The sequence below is a fragment of the Engraulis encrasicolus genome, chromosome 1, assembly GCF_034702125.1.
Source record: "Engraulis encrasicolus isolate BLACKSEA-1 chromosome 1, IST_EnEncr_1.0, whole genome shotgun sequence".
Classification (NCBI taxonomy): domain Eukaryota; kingdom Metazoa; phylum Chordata; class Actinopteri; order Clupeiformes; family Engraulidae; genus Engraulis; species Engraulis encrasicolus.
In genome coordinates, this window is record NC_085857.1 from 8,290,042 (window position 1) to 8,315,712 (window position 25,671).

The following is a 25,671-nucleotide window of genomic DNA, read 5'->3' on the forward strand; positions in this document are numbered from 1 at the left end:
CATGAAATTACATGTGAGGGTGCAGCCGAAGGATCCTGAAGACGAGACCTCAGCTAGAGACTGGCAGTCTGAACGAGACCTGTTCCATCTTATAGGCTATGATGCTGTGTGTGTGTAAGAGAGATGGAGTGTGTGTTCAGTGTCTGTGTGAAGTCCATTTGTAGCTGGTCATTCAAGAAAAATAGTTGTCGAGACTTGCCGTAAAGGTTTTCACAACAATGCTTCCCTTTTGGAATCGTTTGGATCTGAAGTCCAACCTGGCTTGCCATAGCCTTGTCACCTGCCAATTGGACATGTCCGCATTGACTCCTGTATGTCTCTCTCTCAGAGAGAGAGAGAGAGAGAGAGAGAGAGAGAGATGTGTATTCCAAAACCCCTGACTGAGTCCAGTTCTGGATATTTATGGTTGATGTCATGTCAGTTGGCCTGTCCTGTCCAAGCCAATTTTTGAAAGTGGGGGTGAAATGAGATGCACGTGTCGATACAATACGCATCTCATGTCCTTACTCTGCCGTGTGTGTGAGTGTGCGTGCGTGCGTGTGTGACCATTTTAAAGCGCTCGCTAGCCAGAGTGTGGCCCAGGAAGCTTGATGTTGGAGAAGTGAGTCGGCCCCAAACTATGCAGATCCACCTTGCACTTCCATACGGGAGGGAACAGGGAAGGGCCTTCAGACCAGGAGGTGTAGTGGTGGTGGTGGAAACTACCGAGTCTCTTAACACCCTTTAAAAAAACACACACACACATGCCTTCAGCCTCCAGGCAGAGTAGAGCAGTGAAGGAGTGTGGATATTGGTTTTGTTTTTTTGTTTTTTACTATGTGACATGATCCCAGTATATTGAAAGGCTGAAATGTGTTTATTTTCTATTTCCTTTAAGACTCTAGTGCACTTTAGATACTCGGCAGGCAGGCAGAAGATAACGTTCATATTCTTGCAAGAAATTACGACCTGATGCCGGAACTTTATCCCTGTTAATCTTGCATTGGAAAAAAAACTATACTTGGATATATCTATATATCTCTATATAAATATACCTGTAATTTAGAGTATATATGTACAAATTGCATATATATTTTGTATATGGCTTGTTGTCTATTCTGTCTTAGTATATATAACTCAGACCTCACGCGACATACTCAGGTGATGGCTTTTAGAGAGGAGTTTTTTGTTTTGTTTTGTTTTGTGTTGGTTGTGTTGTTTGTGTGAAGCTTCCTCGTCTGTCTGGACTGTAAGACGGCGGCCTCAGCTGTGGTCGGTTGCACGTCTTCCGTTGTGAGTGAATGAGTGAAGGGATTTTTTTTACTTTGAGTGCTTTTGTAATTTCTCCAAACTTCCAGCCTTTCCTCGGTCATTATTGGCTTGACTAATGTCATTTTTACATTGGCACAACGTTTAAAATACAAATGTGATCTATCTTGAAAAATAACGTTTGTTTTCAACGTTGAAACAGACCGATTTCCTCATGTGCCACCACAAGGCTTAATTTATTTTCCAGATATCAAATTTGTAGTTTGAATTTTGAATGAATGTCCGCTATAAAAGTGAAGTTACCCACGTGGCCGACGTGGCCAGAGGACAGACGTGCAAGTTTGGAGGAATGATATGCAGCCCTTTATCGGACCTGTGAGATGCCCACAGAGTGCAGTGCATGGAGAACTTGTGGCCCTGGCCTTAAAAAGAAACAAGTTCAACCACAACTGAAATCACCCCGTCTCCTTAACAAACTATTTTTATTATGATTGGCGACACCAAAGTCATGGAGCTGAGGAGAGGAGGGGGGGGATCTAAACTCTTGTTTTTTTCCGACGGTTTGAAATGACACCATTCTGTGTTGTCAGCTGTGACCTAGTCACTGGGATTGAGTAATGAACAACAATTTGCATTCAGCCCTTTTTTTCTTTTTTCTTTTATTTGCTGGATACCTTCCACTCTCGTGAGAATCCAGTGAATGCATGTAAAGGGACATTTTTGTAGGCAAATGTTGCTTTTATTTATTTGCATTTCTCTGCAGTTCCCATTCTGTTTTTGGTTTTTGTTTTTGTTTTATATCTGTCTGTTTATAGCAATCAATGACCATGGACTGTTCTTAATATTAACATTGAAGAGAAGAGCCTTCTCCCCCAACCCCCCCCCCCCCCTCCCCCCTTCGCCTTCTTGAAGTCCTGACAGATTTTGATGATGCAAATTGAATTGAGTATCCTGAAATGGTGCTTTGTGTACAGTATACATTTTTGTTCATATGCAGATCAAGACTTAACTTTTAATTTAAACTTTTAAAAATCCGGAGGAAAAAAAGTACAAAAACAGCAAAAAAAAATGGTGTTTTTGTTTTGCACACAGAGACTTAAGTTGTCGTGCAAATAACAGGCAACCTCCATATTTACTGACTTGTGTATAGTTATATTCTAAAACATTAACATGTCCAATAACACATACAAATCTTGTTTTTATTTTTTTTATTTGCCTCCAGTTAGTTCATTGTGCACCATTGCACATCGGGTTATTTTTGTTTGTTTCTGTTTTTTTTTTGTTTTTTTGTTTTTTTAATGCAGATGCCTCGGTTGTAGCATGGCTGAAGTATCTGTTAATTGCTAACTGACAGTTGGCCACCATTGCAACACACTATGATATATTTTTTAATGGTTATTATTATTATTGCTTTGGTGGCTCTGTGCCGAGTCGGCCTTGGTTGCGCTTACGTAAAATATGTTAGAGTTGGTTTTTTTTTAAACAGACAAAACTCATATCAGGCCACCTCGTCTCGTCTCGTCTCGTCTCTCCTGTCATTGTACTCATTTTGGTCTCCATCGAACTCTTTATTTTGTATTTATTATTACTGCTGTGTGTTAAATCTCACGTGGCTGTTTTCCTTTTTGTATGCTTCCACATTCTCTCACACTTGTACATTTAAAACAGGAGAGACTGAGGGTCTCCTGTGAAGCCCTGCAGAGAAAAAGCAATAAAGTCTATGATGCTGCTCGCCTCGCCACTGGCAGCAACTCAGTTTTAATTAACTACCGTCTCCTCAGCTCACTTTCTTTTGAATACCATGCCTATAACTTCCTAACCATTTCAGGATATAATACTTTCAATATTTTTTACATCCCAATAATTAAGCATTATTGACATTTTCAGTCTTTTAAAAATCACTGTGTTCACTGCCTAAAACGCTGCATTTAGGTTCTTGTGATACGAGCGGTTTTATTAGAAATGTAGGTAAGTTAGAGCTGAATGAACACATTCTAAGGCAAAACGAGGGTCCTAGCTTTTAAATTTAACTCATTTCATGTCTGTATGTGCTTCGGAGGCTGAGATATTTAGGATTTAATAGGCAGAGGGCACCCTTTTCCAAAAAGGGTTTAGGACAAAATGGGTTCAGTAAAAGTGCAGAACAGCTTTTCACATTTTTGACCATCATCATGGCAGGTCGCGATATTTTTTTTCCTAGTACACTGACGCCACAGATAGCCACACTCAAAATTTGACGCTGGTGGTAAGTATTCATGAAAAAGGTAAGATTAGTGAATGGGTAGCATGAATTCTGGAAATAAACAACTAAAAATCTCACACAGTGTCCCTTTAAGTCATTATTTTCAAAGCCAAAGCAAGCAGATCATTTGTATGGTTATGACTGCTTTACATCTGTCTACATGTGTTTTGGTCTTTGACTTTATGATAGGACAGTGAAGGTGGTGACAGGAAGCAAGTGGAGAGTGGGAGACAAGGAAGGGTCGGCAAAGGACCCGGGCCGAGAATCGAACCCAGGGCCAGGTAGACGAGTGCCCCACCGTTTGGCCACGGCAGGGTCAGCACCTGTCTACATATTTCATGTATGAGGCAGTACTGACTGCCATCTATGTCTCATTATAGCCAAATTCATCTTGGTGTGAAGTAGGTCCATCTGCTTATGTGGGCTAATGATGCTCTGTTGCGCCCCCTGGTGGTCCAAACGACCAGCTGTTTTCAAGAACACACCACATGGGCTTCATAAATAAAATTCATTCATTCATTTTCACCCATTCAAATACAGAATACAACAGTGTTCAAGACACGAAGGAGAAAAAAAAAACAATCCAGCATATTGTTTTTTTATAGGCATGAATAAAATTAAATAAAATAAGGATCTTCTTAGTGACACATTATTAGTGTAGCATTTTGTTTCTTTTTCAGCAGTCCGTCCGGTCATTTCAGGAAGACATTGTGTTCAACATGCAACTTTCAGTCCCCGCCCAGAGACGGCCAACCCGGATTTATTTAGTTTAGAGTCCAGTGCCACATTTTCCAATTAACCTCCTTTTAACCTCCTTTTTCCCCTTGAATTCAACCAGGTGAGTGCCTGGCTGAACTTTTCTCGATTCTTGTCGTTGCTAACCGTCTTAAGACCGTCTTACGACGTAACACCATTCCCTTGGATTTAGTGATGAGCGTCGCTGTCAAGAGAGAGTTGAGTCGCTCTTACGAAGGACGTTGCTACCGTCGTTAGCAAAGATGCTTTCGAGAAACTGACCCCTGGACCGGTATAAACCAGATCATTTGGAATATGTGGCACTGGACTGTAAACTAGATGAATCCAGGATGGCCATCTCTGGTCCCACCCACACACACAAGACAGCACTGTATACAAAAGAAATGCAGACTACATTCTTCCGTTAAAAAAATGGTCACAAATTTTCTTTCCTTTAAAAACACAAACAAATAAATTAAAAACTCTCATCTTTAGACAATGGTGGACAAACCGTTTTGGGGGGAGAATCAAGGAGGAAACGAGGGGGGAAGGTGACGATAGCGGAGTTAGCAGCAGAAGAGTGTGTGAGGTGTGTGTGTGTGTGGTGTGTGTGTGTGGGGAGAGGGTATACAGTATAGGTTTCAAAACCGCTTCCATTTCTTAATAGACAAAGTCTGTACCGATTCCACCCAGTAACAAACGACACCCGCTCCACTCCACTCCACGACACGACACACACGAAACACCCCCGGAAGGTCCAATGCATTTTACGATCAACCGTGACCAGTTCATCATGCTAGGAGTTTGTTTTGTTATACGTCTGATCTGAGGTGGGGAGAGCAAAAAGGCAAAATCAGCCCCCACATTGGTGCTGTTTGGAGCAGAGCAGCTCTCTCTGTCCGATCCCAGGTCAGTGTTCTGATCCCAGGTCAGTGTTCTGATCCCAGGTCAGTGTTCTGATCCCAGGTCAGTGTTCTGATCCCAGGTCAGTGTTCTGATTCCAGGTCAGTATTCCGATCCCAGGTCAGTATTCCGATCCCAGGTCAGTATTCCGATCCCAGGTCAGTATTCTGATTCCAGGTCAGTATTCTGTCTGATCCCAGGTCAGTACTCCTTAGAGAAAAAGAAGGCGGCGGTTTAGCTACGAACCCAAATAAGCTGACCCAGAGTAAGTTGTGAACCTCCAAATAGAAGTGACTTGCCGGTAGAGTTGTATTAAACAGAAGTGCTCTTACAGATGTAGTAACAACACCAGTAGTTTGATATTACAAAGTTGAAACCATGTCATATAATCATAACATCATTACCATCCTCACCGTTTTGTAATTCCATCTGTAAGAGTACTTCTGCTTCATACGACTCTGCGTGCCGGTTTATCAAATCAAAAGCAAAAAGGCACACAGGCCTCTTCTGCTACAAGAGTTAGCTACTTGCTTGGAGCTGCGATGCCAAGGAGAAGGAGAAGAGCCTAGTAACCCCCCTGCCTGCCTGCCTACTGGAATACCCACCCAAGTCAGCCCAGGGCCTCTTGCCCCGGCTGCAGCCCTGTCTGCCTGATCTCAGGCCAGTGCACACCAGCCTCTTGTTGTACCGGAAATCAATGCATTCACAATCAACCGTGACCAGTTCATGCTCTTGAGTTTTGTTTTTTATGTCTGATCTGAGGAGGTGAAAGCAAAAGGCAAAAATCTGTCTGGTTGGAGTTGGAGCAGCAGCAGCAGCGGTGGCGACCGTGTCGGTCGGTCAGTCAGTCTGCCTGAGCACAGGGGTGTAATTCCAACAACACGGTTAAGTGGTAAACCTGGCGACGGTAACCTACAGGAAGTGGTAAACCTGCTAATAGATCGGCCACAGAGTTTCGTTTAGGCAAGAACATGAAGACTCCTTCAGGGGCGTGGACTACAAAGCTGGTTCAGGTGGAAACCAGTTGAAGTTAAGAGGTAAATCATCTAATAGAAGAGCCTGGAGTCCTGGTGTTCTTCAGAAAATGGCACTCCAGGCTCTTCTATTAGGTGATTTACCTTTTAACTTCACCTGGTTTACACCTGAACCAGCTTTGTAGTATTAGGCTCCTGGATGTTCTTCTATTAGATGATTTACCACTAGCTGAAGGTTAACTTGACCTGGTTCACTACTGAGCCAGTGTATTGGACTACTCCCCCCCCTGGTGGTGGGCTGGTGTCAGTGCAGGCAGCTGGTGTTGTACTGGAAGGAGGCCATGTGCAGGCGCCTCCGCAGCCGCTCCGCCTCCATGTCTCTAAAGTAGTCGTCCTCGTCGTTCTGGATGATCATGCGCTGCAGCTCGCCGATCTCGCGCTCCATCTTGCTGCGCAGCTCCCGCTTCACCTTCACCAGGGCCTGAAAAAAAAACAGAGGAGGACGGTCAATATATCGTATATCATATATTTGACAGGGTCTGCCAACGATAATGAGATCATATGGGGCAGTCGTAGCCTAACGGTTAGGGAGTTGGTCTTTCAATCTGGGGGTTGTACGTTCGAATCCCACCTGACCTCTCCCCTATACCTGCATCCATGGCTGAAGTGCCCTTGAGCAAGGCACCTAACCCTACATTGCTCCAGGGACTGTAACCAATACCCTGGAAAAATAGTACATGTAAGTCGCTTTGAATAAAAAAAGCGTCAGCTAATCGTAATGTAATATGGTCAATATATCGCAGAATATACATACAATCGTCAGAACACGCATAAAAAGTAGATGGAATTAAAATGGGATTGTCAGCGCGCTAAGCCCACCACATTTGGGCTAAAATTGCCCACGGGGACCCCGGTTCGAGTCCGGCCGGGGTCATTTCCCGACCCTGCCATCTCTCCCTCCCAGTCGTTTCCTGTCTACTCTCACACTGTCCTATGGCAATAAAGGCCAAAAAGCCCCCAAAAATACAGTGTTTCAGTTTTGAGATTTCTACTTTGTACAGATGGATACAGCAGCAGTCAGTCTTCTTCTACTTAAGCCCAGGGTTCGGGTTTCTTCCAGAAGGTGCAACCAACAGTAATCCAGTGCAACCTGCTACTTAGCCAGGCCGTGCCCTCCTAGTGACGCCACACCTTCAGCGTTGCAACCAGTCAGGTCAAGAGCAATGCAAGTACTTTCTGAGTTCCCGAAAAATACAGAAACTCCTCCCACTTTGTCAGGGAGCAAACAACCATAAGCAAACTAAGGGAGGCAGGTCAACCATACCGTTTGGGAAATGTGAATTGTTATGCTCTTGGTCAGACCAAGTATCGAAGAGATTTGAAAGTCGATGATAATCAGGCTACCTGGTACTCGCACTACAGACCTCGAGGAGCACATGATCATTGTGATCTCATGGCTTCGTGTGGCAGACCAGTACCAGTGGCAGTAGAGTAGGCTAGCTGCATTAAACATTAACCAGCCTGCCGTGCTGTGGTGTGGTGTGGTGCCTTCACTTGTGTGAGATGACCGCCGCCGCCGCCACCGCCGCCATGACATGGCCGACATCAGAGCTGATGCTGCGGGCTAACAGGACTCATGCATTATGGAACACAGGGAGCCGTTCCTCGAGAGCAGCTGAAACCTACACTACGCTGAGGAGGGGGAGGGTTGTGTGTGTGTGTGGTTTTTTTTTGGTGACCAGGTAGTGTTGGTCAGACAGGATTTCAGGAGAGGCGTGTGTGTGTGTGTGTGTGTGTGTGTGTGTGTGTGTGTGTGTGTGTGTGTGTGTGTGTGTGTGTGTGTGTGTGTGTGTTTAAGTACAGGCATATATACGGAGTAGTACGGGAATATCAATAGATAAGGAAATTGTATCCATATCAATATCCTTCCTCAAGTTGCTTCCTCAACCACCTCCTCAGGCCTTGAAGATCTCGTCATGCATCACAGACACCTCAATACAGGAACAGGTGACTCGTGAGGAGGGAGGAGGCCAGCTGCTTCAGTCCTCCATCATCCCTCCATTCCTTCTTTGTGTTCTTCACACACGGAGGGATGAGAATGGAAGACATGAGGAATCATGGATAGGGCTGGGTATCACAGCCATGTTCCTTGATCGATTCGATTTCGATTCTTAGGGCTTTAAATCGATGAAGTTGTGAGCCAGTTAGCAACTTCGGTAGTTGCCAACTACGCTTTTGAGAAATGCACCCCAGGATGTGACTATTATGTATTATAATATGTACCCAGTGCCAAATGAATACGGGCACAGGCGCTCAAAGAAAGACAAGAGGTACATGAAGCAGGGCTCCAGAGTGCGACCAATTTGGTCGCATATGCGCCCATTTTTTTCAATGGTGCGCCTAAAAAATATTTTTAGGCGCACCGGTGCGACCAGCCATCAGTAGAACAAAATCGATTACCAAACAACCGTTTCAATGGACACAAAATGAATAGTCATTCTAGTGGGCCATCATCACACAATAAAACGTGGCGATGCGGTCATTCCTTCAACCAGAGAACAGGCTTCAACTCCGCTGAACTACCGGTAGCTTTCTCCCCCTTCCTCGTCAGCCCAACGTTTCAGAATAGAATGTTCGACTTCGCTCAACTAGGCTATCCGAGTTCACATGTGCCAGCGAGTTTTGTGTTCTCAACCAGGCGAGTTTTGCAACGGACGAGAGAGTTACAATCACGGTAAAAACAGCAAAATGACTTGAGGATATTTTAAACACGAGAGAGTCACAATCACGGGGAAAAACTAAATGGCTTGAGCGGATATTAAACATTGCCACACAAAAACGCAGACGGGTGCGGATAATTGCCCGTTTCAGCCGCGTGCAGAAGAGCTGGCCAAACAACAGGTGACGCGCTAGTCTGTCGGGACTTCTGTGAGAGTTTTTGATAGCGACTAGAACTAGGGCAGGCTACATACTGCCTATCAGTCGGCAAGGCATCGTTCACATTGAGACAGCACTAGAGAGGGAGAGAGAAAGAGAGAGAGATTGAGCGAGCGAGCGCACTAGTGCTGCCGTGTCTGTTCGTAGCGCTTGCTAAGATACCACAATCATTATGCAGAGGGAGAGCGCTCAAAAACGGGGAAATAGACAAAACCCAATTCACCTCAGATTCCACTGTAAACATAGGCTAGGCTATTTGTGTCTAATTATAAAAATCATTACATTTTTAGCAAGGTTTGTTAAAAAAATCTATCCATCCATCCATCCATCCATCCATCTTCATATTGTAACTCTGTGCTTGTGTCGTGTGCGTAGCCTTATTGCCGAAAGGGCTAGTATGTTGGTCTTACTAGTCAAACACATACTGACTAAAAGGCTATTAATTTGGTCTTTTCTACCAGCCAAACTGCTTGTAGCCAAGATGTGTTAGTTAAGTAGCCTACTGTCATGTCTTTTATAAGGAGCATTTGGAAGACTAGCCTATAGCACATGAAAGGCTCCAGGTCTTTTAAAATATAGCAACAATAATAATAATAATAATAATTATTATTATTATTCTATTACTGTTGCTATTATTATTGCTATTGTTATCATTTTTAATTAATATTTTTTAAAGCTGAGGTGCGTGTGTGTATGGGTGGTGAAAACATTTGGGTGCACCTAAATTTTGTGCAGGTGCACCTAAAAAAAATGTTTAGGCGCACCAGTGCAACCAGTGCAAAAAGTTAGTCTGGAGCCCTGTGAAGGGACACATGAGTGAATGAATGAAAGGAGTGAGTGAATGTGTGAGTGTGTGAGTGTGTGAGTGAGTGAGTGAGTGAATGAGTGAATGTGCGAGTGAGTGAATGAATGAATGTGAGTGAGTGAGTGAGTGAGTGAATGAATGAATGAATGTATGTGTGAGTGAGTGAGTGAATGTGCGAGTGAATGTGTGAGTGAGTGAGTGAGTGAGTGAGTGTGCGAGTGAGTGGATGAGTCTCACCTTCTCTTGGGCCTTCTTCCGCACCTGGATGTCCTGCCGCTCCTGCGCGAGGGTCTCAGCCAACAGCGACAACTAGAGGGGGGGAGGAGCAACTGCAGTCAGTCAACACACAAGGGAAGTGGCACCAGTGGAGCACAGAGATACCCAAGTTACTAAAATGCCTTATGGTCTGGGACTGCCAAACTAAGGTGCTGTTTCCACGTACGGTAGCAGGATATTTTTTAGCAGGGTATTTTTTTCTCCTGTTTAGTTGTAAACACAACATGTGGATAAAAATAAATCCTCCATTGTAACAAATGCGTTTCAGCCCCCTAAATAGGATATTTTTTTCTCCTGCTTTTTTATACCTGGATTTTAAATATCTGCTACGTGGAAACGGAGGGCCAAAACCAATGCAACCAGGAGAAAAACATAAATACTGCTGCCCACTGCTGCGTCCTAATGAAGAGCTGGTGCCCGTCTTGGCCTATACTGTACGCGCTTTTACAGGAACGTTTCCCTCCACCACCTCCACCACCACCACTGGAACCAGCACACAAGAGGAAAACTAAACTAGGTCCTCAGATCAGTCATCCTGTCCAAAAAGGAGACCAGATTGAACATGGAGTTGCGGTAGGCATACAAGCTTGGATAATGGGAGGAATTCAAACATACAGGTGGCGAGAATTGCACATTGAGTTTTTCTTTGCTACAACAAAAATACTTCACTTTTGTGAACTTGTTGTGAACCTTATTCGATAGAATGTTTGATTCACCATTGAAGAATATTTTTTCTTGGTAAAAATGGGCACAATGTAGTCTGTGTGTGTATCAATACAGTACTCCATGGCCTTCAGCAGTGTGTGTGTGTGTGCGTGTGTGTGTGTGTGCGTGTGTGCGTGTGAATATACCTGATCCCTGTAGTAATTCTCCATGGCCTCCAGTTCGGCGCGTTGGCGTCTCTGCTGCTCCTGCCGCTGCTCCTTGGCGTAGGCGCGCTCCTCCCTCAGACGAGCCTTCTGCAGCTCCACGCCCTCCTCGAAGATCTGCTTAAACATCTGAGGAGAGGAGAGGAGAGGGGAGGAGAGAGGAGAGGAGGGGAGAGAAATGGACAGTTGAGGAGAGGAGAGGAGAGGAGAGGAGAGGAGAGGGTACGAGAGAGGAGAAGGTACGAGAGAGGAGAGAAGGAGAGAGGAGAGGAGGAAAGAGGAGAGGAGGAAAGAGGAGAGGAGAAGATAGGAGAGGAGAGGAGAGGAGAGGAGGAAAGATGAGAGGAGGAAAGAGGAGAGGAGAGGAGAGGAGAAGATAGGAGAGGAGAGGAGAGGAGAGGAGAAGATAGGAGAGGAGAGGAGAGGAGAGGAGAGGAGAGGAGAGAAGAATATGGGCATTGAAGATCAGACACTCAAATATCTGCTTATACACAGGGCCTCGATTAAGTACCAGAAATTCCAGAAATTTCAATCTTGGACCTTCAACAGGCAAATCTTTGACTCCTATGGGTCATAATCTCCAACACACCTGCCACCTGAGGTGTGCGGGGAGTCTTTGAGATCCTACAAGCGACCTCTGAAATGACTACCATTGGTCAGAAGTGAAGAGGTGCCAAGATTGCAGGACTGATAATGTAAACGACGATTTTACATACAAGTGATAAGCTCCTGTCTTGAAACGCTAGCTACCAAAAAAGTAGGTTGCCCCAGTATGCTCCAAGTTTTCCAATTTCTTTCCAGAACAAGCATTTTTTTATGTTTGGATGGGTGTGTGTGTGTGTGCGTCCCTGAGTGCACGAGTGCGTGACTGACCCTCTCCTGCGTGCGCGCGTGCGTGCGTGCGTGATCGCAGCTCCAGGCGTGATTGGAGCTGTGTGTGTGTGCGCGTGTGCGCCTGCGTGGGTGTGCGTGCGTGCGTCACTAACCCTCTCCTCGCGCGTGCGTGCGCGTGCCAGGCGTGATCGCAGCTGCAGGTGGTAGTCGCTGTAGTATTTCTTGGCGCGCGCCACCTGCTGCCGCTGCTCACGGAGCCGGTTCTGCGTCGACTTCTGCTGCTGCACGCGCTCACGATGATCCTTCTGCAAGGGGGGGGGAGACGCAGTCCAGAGGACATCAGGAATTTGTACGCTTTGTTAAATCTCAGTCATTTTCTTATACCCGGCTTTCATACAGACTACAGTGATTGACAACTGATTTTACACAAAAGAATTCGCCTTTGGCTAAGCCCCGCCCTCTTTAGTTACAGTTGCTAGGTCGGACAGATAAACTTTCAATGCTGAGATATCAACGTGATTCATGCAGTGACTGTAAATCGCAGCAGTTATTCACCCCTAATAAAAAAAAAAAACGCCATTCATAGTATTGTGAATATAAGTATTTATTTTCTGAACGGTCATGCGATGCATCACAGCTGTTGTTATGGGCTCTTCTCACATATGGGTATCGATAGGCATTGTAACCAGCACCATAGTAAGCTGAGCTCGCATATCGTTTGAGCCCTGACTCAAACTTGCTAGACGCAAACGAAATCACACAATGTGATGGCTGTAGTAATCTTCAAAGCTACCACAGCAATGTGTAACACTAACGTTTGGCGTTTATATCTTCAGTAGCTTAACAAAATCACGTCCATCAGCTGCTAGTCAAAACACTCCTGCCGTGACCGATAGTTAACTTTGCTAGCGGTGTTTCTTCATTAATTAGATCAGAAATCCAAAACCCTACTCTGAAACAGGTTCGTGGTTTGCTTACAACCTTACTGAAAAGTGACACGAATGAGATGGTGGCATGATCGGAGCACACAAAGTATATTTTTGATCCGTGTGCTTTCTAGTCGAGTGTGCTGCTGCCGAGACCCTTCAAGGCAGACTATCCAGCTGCTTAATATTAGTCCGGTTTTAGGTAAAGAGGAAAGCGATTACCACTTGTTACATCGCGGGGAAACTTGCACCTTTGTCACAAATACCCCAGGCAATGTCCAATCATATTTTAATAATAATACGACCGTATCTCGCTAACTACAGTACTTGAAAACATGCGATTTCAGCATTGAGTTCAATGGAGCGCTGTCAAAACTGTCCGAGGTTTGTCCGAGGTCGTCCTTTTGCTGCGCTGTGATTGGTCAAAAAACACTTTAGGGCGGGCCTTAGCCAAAGGTGAATTGGGCAAATAGTGGTTCGTCCTGAGGGTTGTTACTTTGATTGACATTAGGATTATCGGTAGGAAAATGTGGCTGAGGGATGGGGTAAAAAAAAAAAATCATCCTCAAGATGAACTTTTCATGATCTAAATCATAGCTAAAGAGAAAACTGTCAAGGAAAGAATAAAACACTTCTTCACACTAGTGTGTGTATTAATTAGTGAAGAGCTCTACTCTTGTTTCAGTTCCAAGGGTTTCTGAATGATATGCTATAGAATGTTGAAAACCCAACCACGCGTTCTGTGGCAGTTGAGAAATAGCGTTCCTGCGGCAGAGAAATTCTCCCCCAAGAGGACAATTTGTGAAATGCGGCTTTCACCAAGCTTTTCCATACATCAGATGCTGTGTAACCCAATAAATGGGCAGTGGACATGGAAAAGCATAGGGCCCCTTTAAGTCCTCACCAGCCGGCGGTTGTGCTCCTGGTCTTTGCGGATGATCTCCACCAGCAGGTCGTGTCTCTTCTGGGCCTCATCCACCTGCAAGAAGAAAAAAAGTATTTCATTAAAAAAGGTACACTGTGCAGGAAATGGTCAAAAAAGCTACTGCAACTAAGTATTCATGAAAAAGGTAACATTAGTGAATGGGTAGCATGAGATCTGGAAATAAACCACTACAATTCTTGCACAGTGTACCTTTGAAGCAACACTGCTCAAAATATGATCACATCCTTTACCAGTGGAGATCTTCAAAGCAAAGCCGGCTGCGATACTTTGGATTTATTGCTGCAAGGATTAGTCGACTAATAGACTATAACAATTTGTTGACAAGAATTGTCATTGTCGACTAATCGATTCATTACATTCAATGCTTTTTTACTTACTTTGCTAATGCTTTATTACTTTATTGAGAGACCTAAAATTACCCAGCACATATGAATTGGACATTGTATCTTTGAGTAAAAAAGCTAATATCAGGATTTAAAGTTCATTGTGAGATGTAAGAATGTTTTCACTTCCCTGCGCTTGAGGCCGGGACGGTTTGTCAGAGGTTGGGGCAAATCTTTTTATTTCGTGACTAATCAATCATGACTAGATCTATCGATTAGTCGACTTTGCGTTTTGCTGGCTCATCTCGTGTGTGAGTTTGAGACAGCTGCGCTGGTTGTAGGGGGCGTTGAGGTGGTCCACCTGAAGCTACTCTACTCTACTCTTCTCTACTCTACTCTACTCTACTCTACTCCTGTGTGTTTTGCTGGCTCACCTCGTGTGTGAGTTTGTGTCGGCTGCGTTGGTTGTGGGGGGCGTTGAGGTGGTCCACCTGAAGCTACTCTACTCTACTCTACTCTACTCTACTCTACTCTATTCTACTCTACTCCTGTGTGTTTTGCTGGCTCACCTCGTGTGTGAGTTTGTGTCGGCTGCGTTGGTTGTGGGGGGCGTTGAGGTGGTCCACCTGCCGCAGCTGCTGCTTCCACATGCTGCTGAAGGCGTGAGGGGATAGCGACAGGCCCGGGAAGTCCTCCAGGAGCGTGGGGAGCAGGTCGTTATCCTTCACCCTCACTAGAGAGAGCGAGAGAGAGAGAGAGAGAGAGAGAGAGAGAGAGAGAGAGAGAGAGAGAGAGAGAGAGAGAAAGAAAGAGAGAAAGAAAGAGAGAAAGAAAAAGAGAAAGAAAGAAAGAGAGAAAGAAAGAGAGAGAGAGAGGAAGCAAGAAAGAGAGAGAGAGAGAGAGAGAGAGAGAGAGAGAGAGAGAGGAAGAAAGAAAGAGAGAGAGAGAAAGAAAGAAAGAAAGAAAGAAAGAAAGAAAGAAAGAAAGAAAGAAAGAAAGAAAGAAAGAAAGAAAGAGAGAGAGAGAGAGGAAGCAAGAAAGAGAGAGAGAGAGAGAGGAAGCAAGAAAGAGAGAGAGAGAGAGAGGAAGCAAGAAAGAGAGAGAGAGAGAGAGGAAGCAAGAAAGAGTGAGCGTGATTGAGCAGGATTGAGCCTGGGCAGGTAAGCGAAATACTGTTGGTGTCTATGCCCATTTTCAAATCTCACGCCTGTATAGATACCATTCCACTTTAACTTTGACATGAGCATGCAAAGGAATTGACATGGGCATTCCTCTCTATACCGTGCATAGACAGGACAAACAAAATGCAAGACAGGAAACTAGACACCGACAATATTTCGCTTATCTGCCCAGGGATTGCAGATGGAAAGATTTCAACAACGTTCTGGTACAAATCATCTTGTTTACTTTCGCAACTAATGAACTTTGTACATGATCTCGGTCACAATAAACTTAGCTAAAAACAAAACAAAACACATACAGTAAAACTAAACACACTTCGCTTTATTGTGAATTTGTACACATGCATGTGGAGTTTGACTGTGAAAGGGGGTCGTACTGGATGGGGGTCTGCGGGGCAGCGTGTGCCTGTGTCGGGTGTGAGACGTGCTGCGTGAGGCGGGTGTCCTGGGGCCGTGTGAGGTTGGTGTCCTGGGGCTGCCGGCTGCTGCTACCGCCTCTGGGGACCGGGGGCTGCGAAGACCCTCCCTCCTCAACACCTCCCTGTACTCACGCTCCTGACCAAGAGAGAAACAAGAGCCATCACACACTGTGGCCCTCAGAGAGAGACATACAGCCACACTACACACACACACACACACAAACACACAGCCACACTACACACAACTGTGGCCCTCAGAGAGAGACATACAGCCACACTACACACACACACACACACAAACACACAGCCACACTACACACAACTGTGGCCCAAGCACACACACACACGAGAGAGAGAGAGAGAGAGAGAGAGAGAGAGAGAGAGAGAGAGAGAGAGAGAGAGATACACACACAGACAGCCAGTGGCCCCGTGCCCTTTGGAAGTTGTCCAATTCAATCCTGGCTTGCCCCCCCATCCCCACAGGTCTCTCCTCAATATGTTAGTAAACTCTAAATTGCTTGTGACAAGACTCAGTTTCACAGCTGACTGCACGGTCAGAAGGTGAATCTAAGGCCAGACCCTTTTCTTAAAATGTTTTTTTACTAGTCCTCCAGAGCAAGAGGCACTGAAGCCTGACTGCCCAATTTGTCATTTACAAAAACGTTTCACGTCAAGATTGTGACGAATAGGCAGTTTTGACTTGAGTCATTCTTGCAGCTTGGTTTGTATAGCTCACCGTCACAGCGGCCAAATTGCAAACACAGGTGCTGCTGAAATCATGAAAAATGCTACAAGCTGAGGGAAAAAAAAAATCTTTTCTGAAGCCACATAGAAAGCCAGACAAAAAAAGGTTCATAGAAGGCTTAGAAGCACGTCAAAATCTCACCTCGAACAAATGAAAATGTAGCTTTTTAATGGCATTTGTGTTTTTATTATTATGTTGGTGGAAACAACTGGCATAGGGCCAGAAACAACTGAAAATGACTGAACAGAGTCATCTGATGATGTCCGATTGAGCCATACTGGAAAACCTTCTAGCCCCATTACTGCGTTTTTTGGCCCCATTTTGCCACAATTTGCTCCAAACTAATTGATCCCATGAGATGTTGTATACATTGTAGTTTGCAGGGCCAGACTACCTGAAGAAGTGACACTGTGCAGCATTACAGCAGGTAGTATTGGGTGGGCCCCCAGGCTAGCAAGGAACAGCCACGTAAACGTTGATTTCTTGCGTTTGTACTCACCGTTTCCTGAACCAGTAACCTCTCCTTCGCCATCTTGGCCCGCTCCTCGTCTTCGTACCTCTTGAGTTCCTCCTCGTAGTTTTTAACCACCGTCTGTAACAAAACAAACCAACCAATCAGCTGAGACCATCATCAGCTGAGACCATCTAGGCCCCTCCTCAATGCCTTTGTTGCGACAAAGGACAGAGACACAGAGCAAATTTTGGAGAGCATTTTTTGTCATTTAGGATGTGTTTGTAATGGTATGGGCATGAAGAAATAAGATGAGGAGGAACGATGAAGGCAAGATATCAGAGAAGGGTGGATTCCAATCTGCGGACTTCCGTCCTCCCTTGCTCACTTGCCTACTTGTGACCTCATCATGATGTCACTAATGACAGAAAAGTAATTCAATATCTTGCAAAATCACAATTCTAATGTAATTTTCTCATTTGCAATTAGGATGGTGAATGAAAAACAGTCCCCCAAAAGTTGTTGCGGCTAGGCTGACAGCTGGGAAAATGTATTGTTTTCTCCATGGAGGAGTGGCCAGAAGGCGGGGCGAGGAGACAAGCACAAGTGGAGGACGGGAGTCTGCATATTGGAATGCACCCCATATGTTGGACTTGAGTCCTTCTCCACTAGAGGATTGGTAAGAATGGAGGAAATATTGACAGAGGAATTCCATTATTGCCATGTACTTTACACACATGCTGTGCAGTTTGACGACCAGGCGCCACTGTGCACCAGCTGATGGAGACCAAAGGAGGCCAATTAGCCCTTACAGGAACGGCTGTGTAACACAAGCAGCCTTATTGATCTCCAACTCCAAGCCAGCAATACTAATGCCATCGTGACTGAATCTCATTGGTAATCCGCCCTTCACATCACGGCCAGTGGGGTGGACCTCTCCTTTAGTTTCCCCACATGCAGATCATCTGGTGTGTGTGTGTGTGTGTGTGTGTGTGTGTGTGTGTGTGTGTGTGTGTGTGTGTGTGTGTGTGTGTGTGTGTGTGTGTGTGTGTGTGTGTGTGTGTGTGTGTGTGTGTGTGTGTGTGTGTGTGTGTGTGTGTTTCCTGACCCGTCCTGAGTCTTTGAGTAATAATAAATGATGATTACTTGGCCTGTATATTCCGTATTCCCCCGGACGTAGGCTGAATCCCATTTCTAATGTCTAATTTGTACTCCTACCTCTAGCCCTGGCCTCTACCCCTGGCCCCTGGCCCCTGACTCCTGGCCCTTGGCCTCTACCCCTGGCCCCTGGCCCCTACCTCTAGCCCTGGCCCCTGGCCCCTACCTCTAGCCCTGGCCCCTACCTCTAGCCCTGGCCCCTACCTCTACCCCTGGCCCCTGGCCTCTACCCCTGGCCCCTGGCCCCTACCTCTAGCCCTGGCCCCTACCTCTACCCCTGGCCCCTGGCCTCTACCCCTGGCCCCTGGCCTCTACCTCTACCTCTACCCCTGGCCCCTGGCCTCTACCCCTGGCCCCTGGCCCCTGGCCTCTACCCCTGGCCCCTGGCCCCTACCTCTAGCCCTGGCCCCTGGCCTCTACCCCTGGCCCCTGGCCCCTACCTCTACCCCTGGCCCCTGGCTCCTGGCCCCTGGCCCCTGACTCCTGGCCCTTGGCCTCTACCCCTGGCCCCTGGCCCCTACCTCTAGCCCTGGCCCCTACCTCTACCCCTGGCCCCTGGCCTCTACCCCTGGCCCCTGGCCTCTACCCCTGGCCCCTGGCCTCTACCCCTGGCCCCTGGCCCCTGGCCCCTACCTCTAGCCCTGGCCCCTACCTCTACCCCTGGCCCCTGGCCCCTACCTCTAGCCCTGGCCCCTGGCTCCTGGCCCCTGGCCCCTACCTCTAGCCCTGGCCCCTGGCCCCTGGCTCCTGGCCCCTGGCCCCTACCTCTAGCCCTGGCCCCTGGCTCCTGGCCCCTGGCCCCTACCTCTACCCCTGGCCCCTGGCTCCTGGCCCCTGGCTCCTGGCCACACGGCAATAATGGGAAGGGCTTGAAACAAAACCCCTACGAATCGAGACGCTCCTTCAGCCATATTGTATGCTGTTGATCATGTCCTTGTTTGTAAGTGCTTGTATAAAAGCATCTGCTAAATGTAATAGAGTAATTATCTGGTACTCTTGCATATGGTGTTGAGGGTACATGTGTGGTGACTATGGTGGTGAGGGTACATGTGTGGTGACTATGGTGGTGTTGAGGGTACATGTGTGGTGACTATGGTGGCGTTGAGGGTACATGTGTGGTGACTATGGTGGCGTTGAGGGTACATGTGTGGTGACTATGGTGGTGTTGAGGGTACATGTGTGGTGACTATGGTGGTGTTGAGGGTACATGTGTGGTGACTATGGTGGTGTTGAGGGTACATGTGTGGTGACTATGGTGTTGAGGGTACATGTGTGGTGACTATGGTGGCGTTGAGGGTACATGTGTGGTGACTATGGTGGTGACTATGGTGGCGTTGAGGGTACATGTGTGGTGACTATGGTGGTGACTATGGTGTTGTTGTTGAGGGTACATGTGTGGTGACTATGGTGGTTTTGAGGGTACATGTGTGGTGACTATGGTGGTGTTGAGGGTACATGTGTGGTGACTATGGTGGCGTTGAGGGTACATGTGTGTTGCCTATGGTGGTGTTGAGGGTACATGTGTGTTGCCTATGGTGGCGTTGAGGGTACATGTGTGGTGACTATGGTGGTGGTGAGGGTACATGTTTGTAGCCTATGGTGGTGTTGAGGGTACATGTGTGGTGACTATGGTGTTGAGGGTACATGTGTGGTGACTATGGTGGCGTTGAGGGTACATGTGTGGTGACTATGGTGGTGTTGTTGAGGGTACATGTGTGGTGACTATGGTGGTGTTGAGGGTACATGTGTGGTGACTATGGTGGTGTTGAGGGTACATGTGTGGTGACTATGGTGGCGTTGAGGGTACATGTGTGGTGACTATGGTGGTGACTATGGTGGCGTTGAGGGTACATGTGTGGTGACCAGGGCTCTAAATTAACTTTTTCCACCACCAGCCAATTTGGCTAGTGGACATTTTTTCTTACCAGCCAAACAGAAGTTCAACTAGCCATTTTTTTTAAATCTCGCCAAAATAAACTATGCATTAGGCTAGTTATTTTTTTTCTAATTAAATGGTCATTTTGTCCAACTGTTTCTACAACACAGATACACTATAGGCCTGCATAGGCTATTATATGCCTACATAATAAGCATATTATAGGCTATATATTTTTTCATTATTTTTTAACTTCTGCTTTATTTTTTACTTTCATTACTTAGGCCTAATTAATTTGATTAGTTTTTGTTCAATTCCTCTGAAAACAGCTGAATCACATCACACAAGCCACTCACATAACAGACCTATAACATACAGTAAGCACACAGCCAAACACTAAACCTCACATATGCACACCCCAAGAAAGGAGAAGAGATGAGAGGAAAAGGAGAGGAGAGAGGAGGAGCTCTTCTCTACCATGCGCAACAAAATGACAAGAAGTAGTAGTAGTTTAATTAAAAGTAAATAATATCTCGGGAATCTTCGCTTCCTTTGTTACTTCCACAGCTTCATCGTTGGTTGCTTTTTTCCCTTTCCGATGGCGTGGGCTTTCCAACTTCGTTGCGCCAGGACTGAACATTTCAGAAGACAACTGAACTGACAGCTACGGTCACACTACTCTGACAGTTGGCTCTCCTCCTCTGCCCTGGTCGCTATTTCGTTCCAAAACCACTCATTTTTAACGCCACTATTTGCAATTACTACTAGCATTCACCAACACACAGAACCTTGCTCTAACCCCCGCCACATTCTCATCACTCGCACAAAACATAGTCTACACAACAGAAGTAGCGCTATGCATAATCTGCGTAAGTCCTGTTATTGAAACGGTCAGGGCCTCGCTGCTTCAAAAATGCAGCCTGTTACAGCAAGGTTCATATAGTAATAATAGCAGTAGTGACGTTAAAAAGGTTGTAGCGAAAGCGACGAGAGCATAGGAGAGATGCCTGTCAGAATAGTGTGAGCACAGCTTAGCTGACAGAAGGCTGGTCGTCTGAAATGTTTTCAATCCTGGCGCGCGCAACAGCATGGAGTTGACGCTCGATGCACTGGAAAGCCCACGGTGGGAGGCTACGTCGTGACGCTAGTGTCCATGGGTAATGTAGGAAATCTCGCCGTATAACGTTCGTCAGAGCAGCGGTTTACCGTTCATAAGTTACTGTACTCGGGCGCTACTAGCCAAATTGGCGGGTAGGTATTTTTTTCTCCTTGCCAAAATGAATTTTCACCCGCGTTTGGCGGGTTGGCGTGTGTTAATTTAGAGCCCTGGTAGTGACTATGGTGGTGTTGAGGGTACATGTGTGGTGACTATGGTGGTGGCGTTGAGGGTACATGTGTGGTGACTATGGTGCGTTGAGGGTACATGTGTGGTGACTATGGTGGTGTTGAGGGTACATGTGTGGTGACTATGGTGGTGACTATGGTGGTGTTGAGGGTACATGTGTGGTGACTATGGTGGTGACTATGGTGGTGTTGAGGGTACATGTGTGGTGACTATGGTGGTGTTGAGGGTACATGTGTGGTGACTATGGTGGTGACTATGGTGGTGTTGAGGGTACATGTGTGGTGACTATGGTGGCGTTGAGGGTACATGTGTGTTGCCTATGGTGGTGACTATGGTGGCGTTGAGGGTACATGTGTGGTGACTATGGTGGCGTTGAGGGTACATGTGTGGTGACTATGGTGGTGTTGAGGGTACATGTGTGGTGACTATGGTAGTGAGAGTACATGTGTGGTGACTATGGTGGTGACTATGGTGGTGTTGAGGGTACATGTGTGGTGACTATGGTGGCGTTGAGGGTACATGTGTGGTGACTATGGTGGTGTTGAGGGTACATGTGTGGTGACTATGGTGGCGTTGAGGGTACATGTTGGTTGAGTCCTCACCTCTCCTGGCCGTCTCTGGCCCTCCAGATCTCGTCGGTCCCTGTGGCATGCGCGGGTCACGCGGTGTCTCCGGCCGTCCCGGGCGCCAGAGCCCTCCAGTGGTGCCCGCCGCGAGGGCGGGGGAGGGGAGGGGGAGAGGGAGCGCGTACGCATCACGCCGTTGGTCAGAGGCAAATCTGGAGGGAGGTGTAAAAGAAGAGAGAAAAGGAGAAATTGGATACGGTTACATGACGTTATTCATTCAGAATTAATCATTCAGAATTAAATAGTTCCGTCGAGTTTACTTTGATCCTTCATTTACTTCCGAATTGTGATGCGTTAACATGATGTTTTCAAAGCAGAATTAAGCTATTCAGAATTATTAAGTTAGAATTAGTAAGTCAGAATAAGTAAGTTAATTCTGAATTAAATGTAAACGAGGCCATTGACATTTGGTTAAAAGGGCTCCCAGACCATCACAAAATCAGGCTGTATTACAGCTCAGAGAACAAAACATCACATCACAACAGTTGCAAATAAGATCTTGTTGCAAATAATATCTTGTTTACCAACTTAGGAGGAAAAACAACGGTATAAAAACATAATTTCAGCTTAACCCAGCTTGGCTTACATCGTGTTGTGTTGTAATGGGCATAATTCAATTGGAGAGGTATGAGACAAAGGCCACTTTTTTCCAACAATTGGAACAAACAATTTTCAAAAACTTAATTATGTCTGCTGTCTGCTTCTTAGCTCGTTTTAGGAATTAAAATCTTAGGACAGGACATGGCAGCTTAGAGGGTAACTTCAGCCAATTTAGACATGCAGTTGTAATGCGAACACTACCCTGGACTTGTCAGTACCTGAGATTTTTTTATTTTTTTTCCCAGCCTTTTTTGAGATCCTGGTCATTGCAATGGGGACAGCTGTTTGTTTACATTTATTTTTTTTAAACATTTATTCCCAATAACATCCAAAAGGTTATGCCACCAGACAACTAGCAAACAGCGATACCTTTTAGGATAATATTTGGAGTAGGTCCAAGTCAGCTCTTCTAATAACTCCTAATACAGCTACTTCCTCATAACTTCACTTCTCTGTGTGCTTCAACCTGATGTGTTCAGAGAACCTACATGTGGCATGGGCTTTTCATTAGAACAGTGGCCTTGCATCCACAACTCTCAGCTCAGACTGAAGCTCAGAGAAGTATAGAATGCAAACTGATGTGGGATGATTGGTATATGGGAATAGGTGTAAACTTAGCAGCTGAATGAGTTTCACGTAGAGGTGCACCGAAATGAAAATTTGTGGCCGAAACCGAAATGAATAATAATTAATCTCTTGGCCGAATACCGAAACCGAAACCAAATGTTACAATTCAGTCAAAAGTTATCAAAAGTAAGATTTTTCACTATTTTGATATATACTATGGTTTACAATAAATCTGTTCACATGATTTTGAAAGAAAATAAATGTGTATTTGAAGTCTTCCAATGTTAGGGTAGAACTGAAATTAACTTAGTTACTGCCCATTTTCAATTCATTTTCTATTTGGCCTCCGATTCGGCCACTCAATTGAGTTGAGTGTTGTGTGTCACCTGTGGACTTGCCGGGTCTCCTGCACTCCATGATGCTGTCGCTGTGGTGAGACTGCTGCTCCTGCTGCTCCTCCTCCTGCGCCTCCTCCTGCGCCTCGCCTCCCTCACAGCTTTCCCCCAGGGCTCGCTTCAGCATCTGAAGACACACATTCAAAACATTAAGCTTACACTTAAAGGAGCTCCAGGTAGGATGCTTGTGCGAGTCATTAGTAAGTGAACGATGGATCTCGCGGCCGCTTCCACGGTCTGCTGTCAGAAAACCCCACAAGTAACTTTTGACAGCGTTGGACCGAACGAGTGTCATGGTAAACACTTTTTCTTTGAAACATCGCTTTACATACCATATTCAGATTTGTATCAACTGCTGGCATTCCGTGATGAAAAAAAGTCTCACAGCGAGTTAATTTGGACAGCAGTTTTTCATTACGGGCGCCATTTCAGTTCATATCACGATTTTTGACCTACGGTTCGATACACCGCACAATTGAAAAAAATGATTGACTTGAATCACCATCACATCGTATCATGTGGTTGCTTTCTGCACTGAAGGGTAACAGAACTTTGAAAGGGTGTATCACGATATTGCATTCTTGCATCATGATACAGTATCGTGACTCAGTGTATCACGATTTCTCGATTCGATACAATATCGTTACAGCCCTAGGTGAGACCCTGTTATCTTACAGTCCTATTGCCCTACCATTACACCATGGCTGTCCATGTTTAAATAACTAGGGTGAATTCTTCAGAAAGAATGGAATTTCACAGATTTTTTTGTATTTTTTTTTAACACAAACCGCGTGTTAATTCAATCCTCATGTAAAGAAGAGGGCCAGTGCCCCTCTAGATCACCTGAGGATCCTAAGACCAACCTCGTGACTGAGGAAAGGGGAAGGAAATAAAGATAAAAGACACAGAGAAATGGCACAGAGTCCTGACAGAGACAGATACAGAGAGAGAGAGAGAGAGAGAGAGAGAGAGAGAGAGAGAGAGCGCGCGCGAGAGAGAGAGAGAGAAAGAGAGAGAGCGAGAAAGAGAGAGAGCGAGCGAGACAGAGAGAGAGCGAGAAAGAGAGAGAGCGAGAAAGAGAGAGAGCGAGAAAGAGCGAGCGAGAGAGGGAGAGAGAGAGAGAGAGAGAGAGAGAGCGCAAGAGAGCGGGGGAGAGAGAGAGAGAGAGAGAGCGAGCAAGAGAGCGGGAGAGAGAGAGAGAGAGAGAGAGCGAGCGGGAGAGAGAGAGAGAGCAAGAGAGCGGGAGAGAGAGAGAGAGAGAGAGAGAGAGAGAGAGAGAGAGAGAGAGAGAGAGAGAGCAAGAGAGCGGGGGAGAGAGAGAGAGAGAGCAAGAGAGCGGGGGAGAGAAAGAGAGAGAGCGAGAAAGAGCGAGCGAGAGAGGGAGAGAGAGAGAGAGAGAGAGCGCAAGAGAGCGGGGGAGAGAGAGAGAGAGAGAGAGAGCGCAAGTGAGCGAGCGAGCGAGCAAGAGAGCGGGAGAGAGCGAGCAAGAGAGAGAGAGCGAGAGCAAGAGGGCCTGTTGGGTAGATAGGAGAGGAGAGGGGTCCTACATCATCCAGCTCCTCCAGGCGCCGTGCCAGCTTCTCAGACATGTGATGGAGCTCCTCCTCCGCCTCCTTATTCCTCTGGCTGCGCCGCGACAAACCCTCAGGAGCCCCCTCACGCTCCCTGGTAACACACACACACACACACACACCATGAAAAAGAGACGAGTAAGAAAACAACTACTGACTAAACCATCATGATTACGGTATCTTATAATTTTTGAAGTTGCCCTACATCACACGTGTTAGCCTGAGTATCATCCTCCGTAGTGACCGCGCTGGCTCAATACTTTCGCTTGCTGACCACGGAGTCTGACCCTGCAGCCACCCCCGGCAGTTGGAATTCAGATATTCGTTCAGTATCTGAATAGCCAATAGGCTCGCTGATAGTCTAAGCCCCTCCCCAAGCCCTCTTACATATTCAACTGAAATACAACAACTTGATGATGGCGATGTGATGTCTGTAACCAGGACATTTGATAGTGCTTGGTGTAAACTGGGACATTGCCGTCCGCCAAGACCTTTGACGGGCTTTCGGCACTGACACTGCGCAGCTCTTGGGCAGTCACACTGGGCGTTTCTCTTCTGTTCACTTTAATGGTTTTAGTTGACAGTTAATATCTTCATAACAAGGTTGGAACAAGCGCAGCCCCATTTCAGTGTTACTTTTTTTGCTGTCACACTCGACGCATATACACAGACACAAACTGGGAAGGAGAGAGGGTGGGGGCTGCTCCGTGGGCTGTGCA

At 46.2% G+C, this 25,671-nt stretch overlaps 1 protein-coding gene across 2 annotated transcripts in view; it reads right to left on the reverse strand.

Annotated features, from left to right (window-relative positions):
• Window positions 1-2,485: 2,485 nt before the first annotated feature.
• LOC134446923 (centrosomal protein of 95 kDa-like) overlaps window positions 2,486-25,671 on the reverse strand; it is a 45,956-nt gene continuing 22,770 nt past the window's right edge. Inside the window, exons 11-21 of one of the 2 annotated variants that reach the window (XM_063196221.1) lie at window positions 24,929-25,046; window positions 23,385-23,508; window positions 21,796-21,971; window positions 16,863-16,955; window positions 15,577-15,754; window positions 14,588-14,751; window positions 13,654-13,728; window positions 11,976-12,128; window positions 10,972-11,118; window positions 10,082-10,153; window positions 2,486-6,583 (exon numbers count right to left, since the gene is read on the reverse strand). In XM_063196221.1, coding sequence (XP_063052291.1) covers window positions 6,407-6,583; window positions 10,082-10,153; window positions 10,972-11,118; window positions 11,976-12,128; window positions 13,654-13,728; window positions 14,588-14,751; window positions 15,577-15,754; window positions 16,863-16,955; window positions 21,796-21,971; window positions 23,385-23,508; window positions 24,929-25,046 — 1,477 coding nt within the window. In that variant the 3' untranslated portion in view covers window positions 2,486-6,406. Of the gene's footprint in view, window positions 6,584-10,081; window positions 10,154-10,971; window positions 11,119-11,975; window positions 12,129-13,653; window positions 13,729-14,587; window positions 14,752-15,576; window positions 15,755-16,862; window positions 16,956-21,795; window positions 21,972-23,372; window positions 23,509-24,928; window positions 25,047-25,671 lie in introns of both variants that reach the window. The other variant, XM_063196212.1, reaches the window with a different exon arrangement.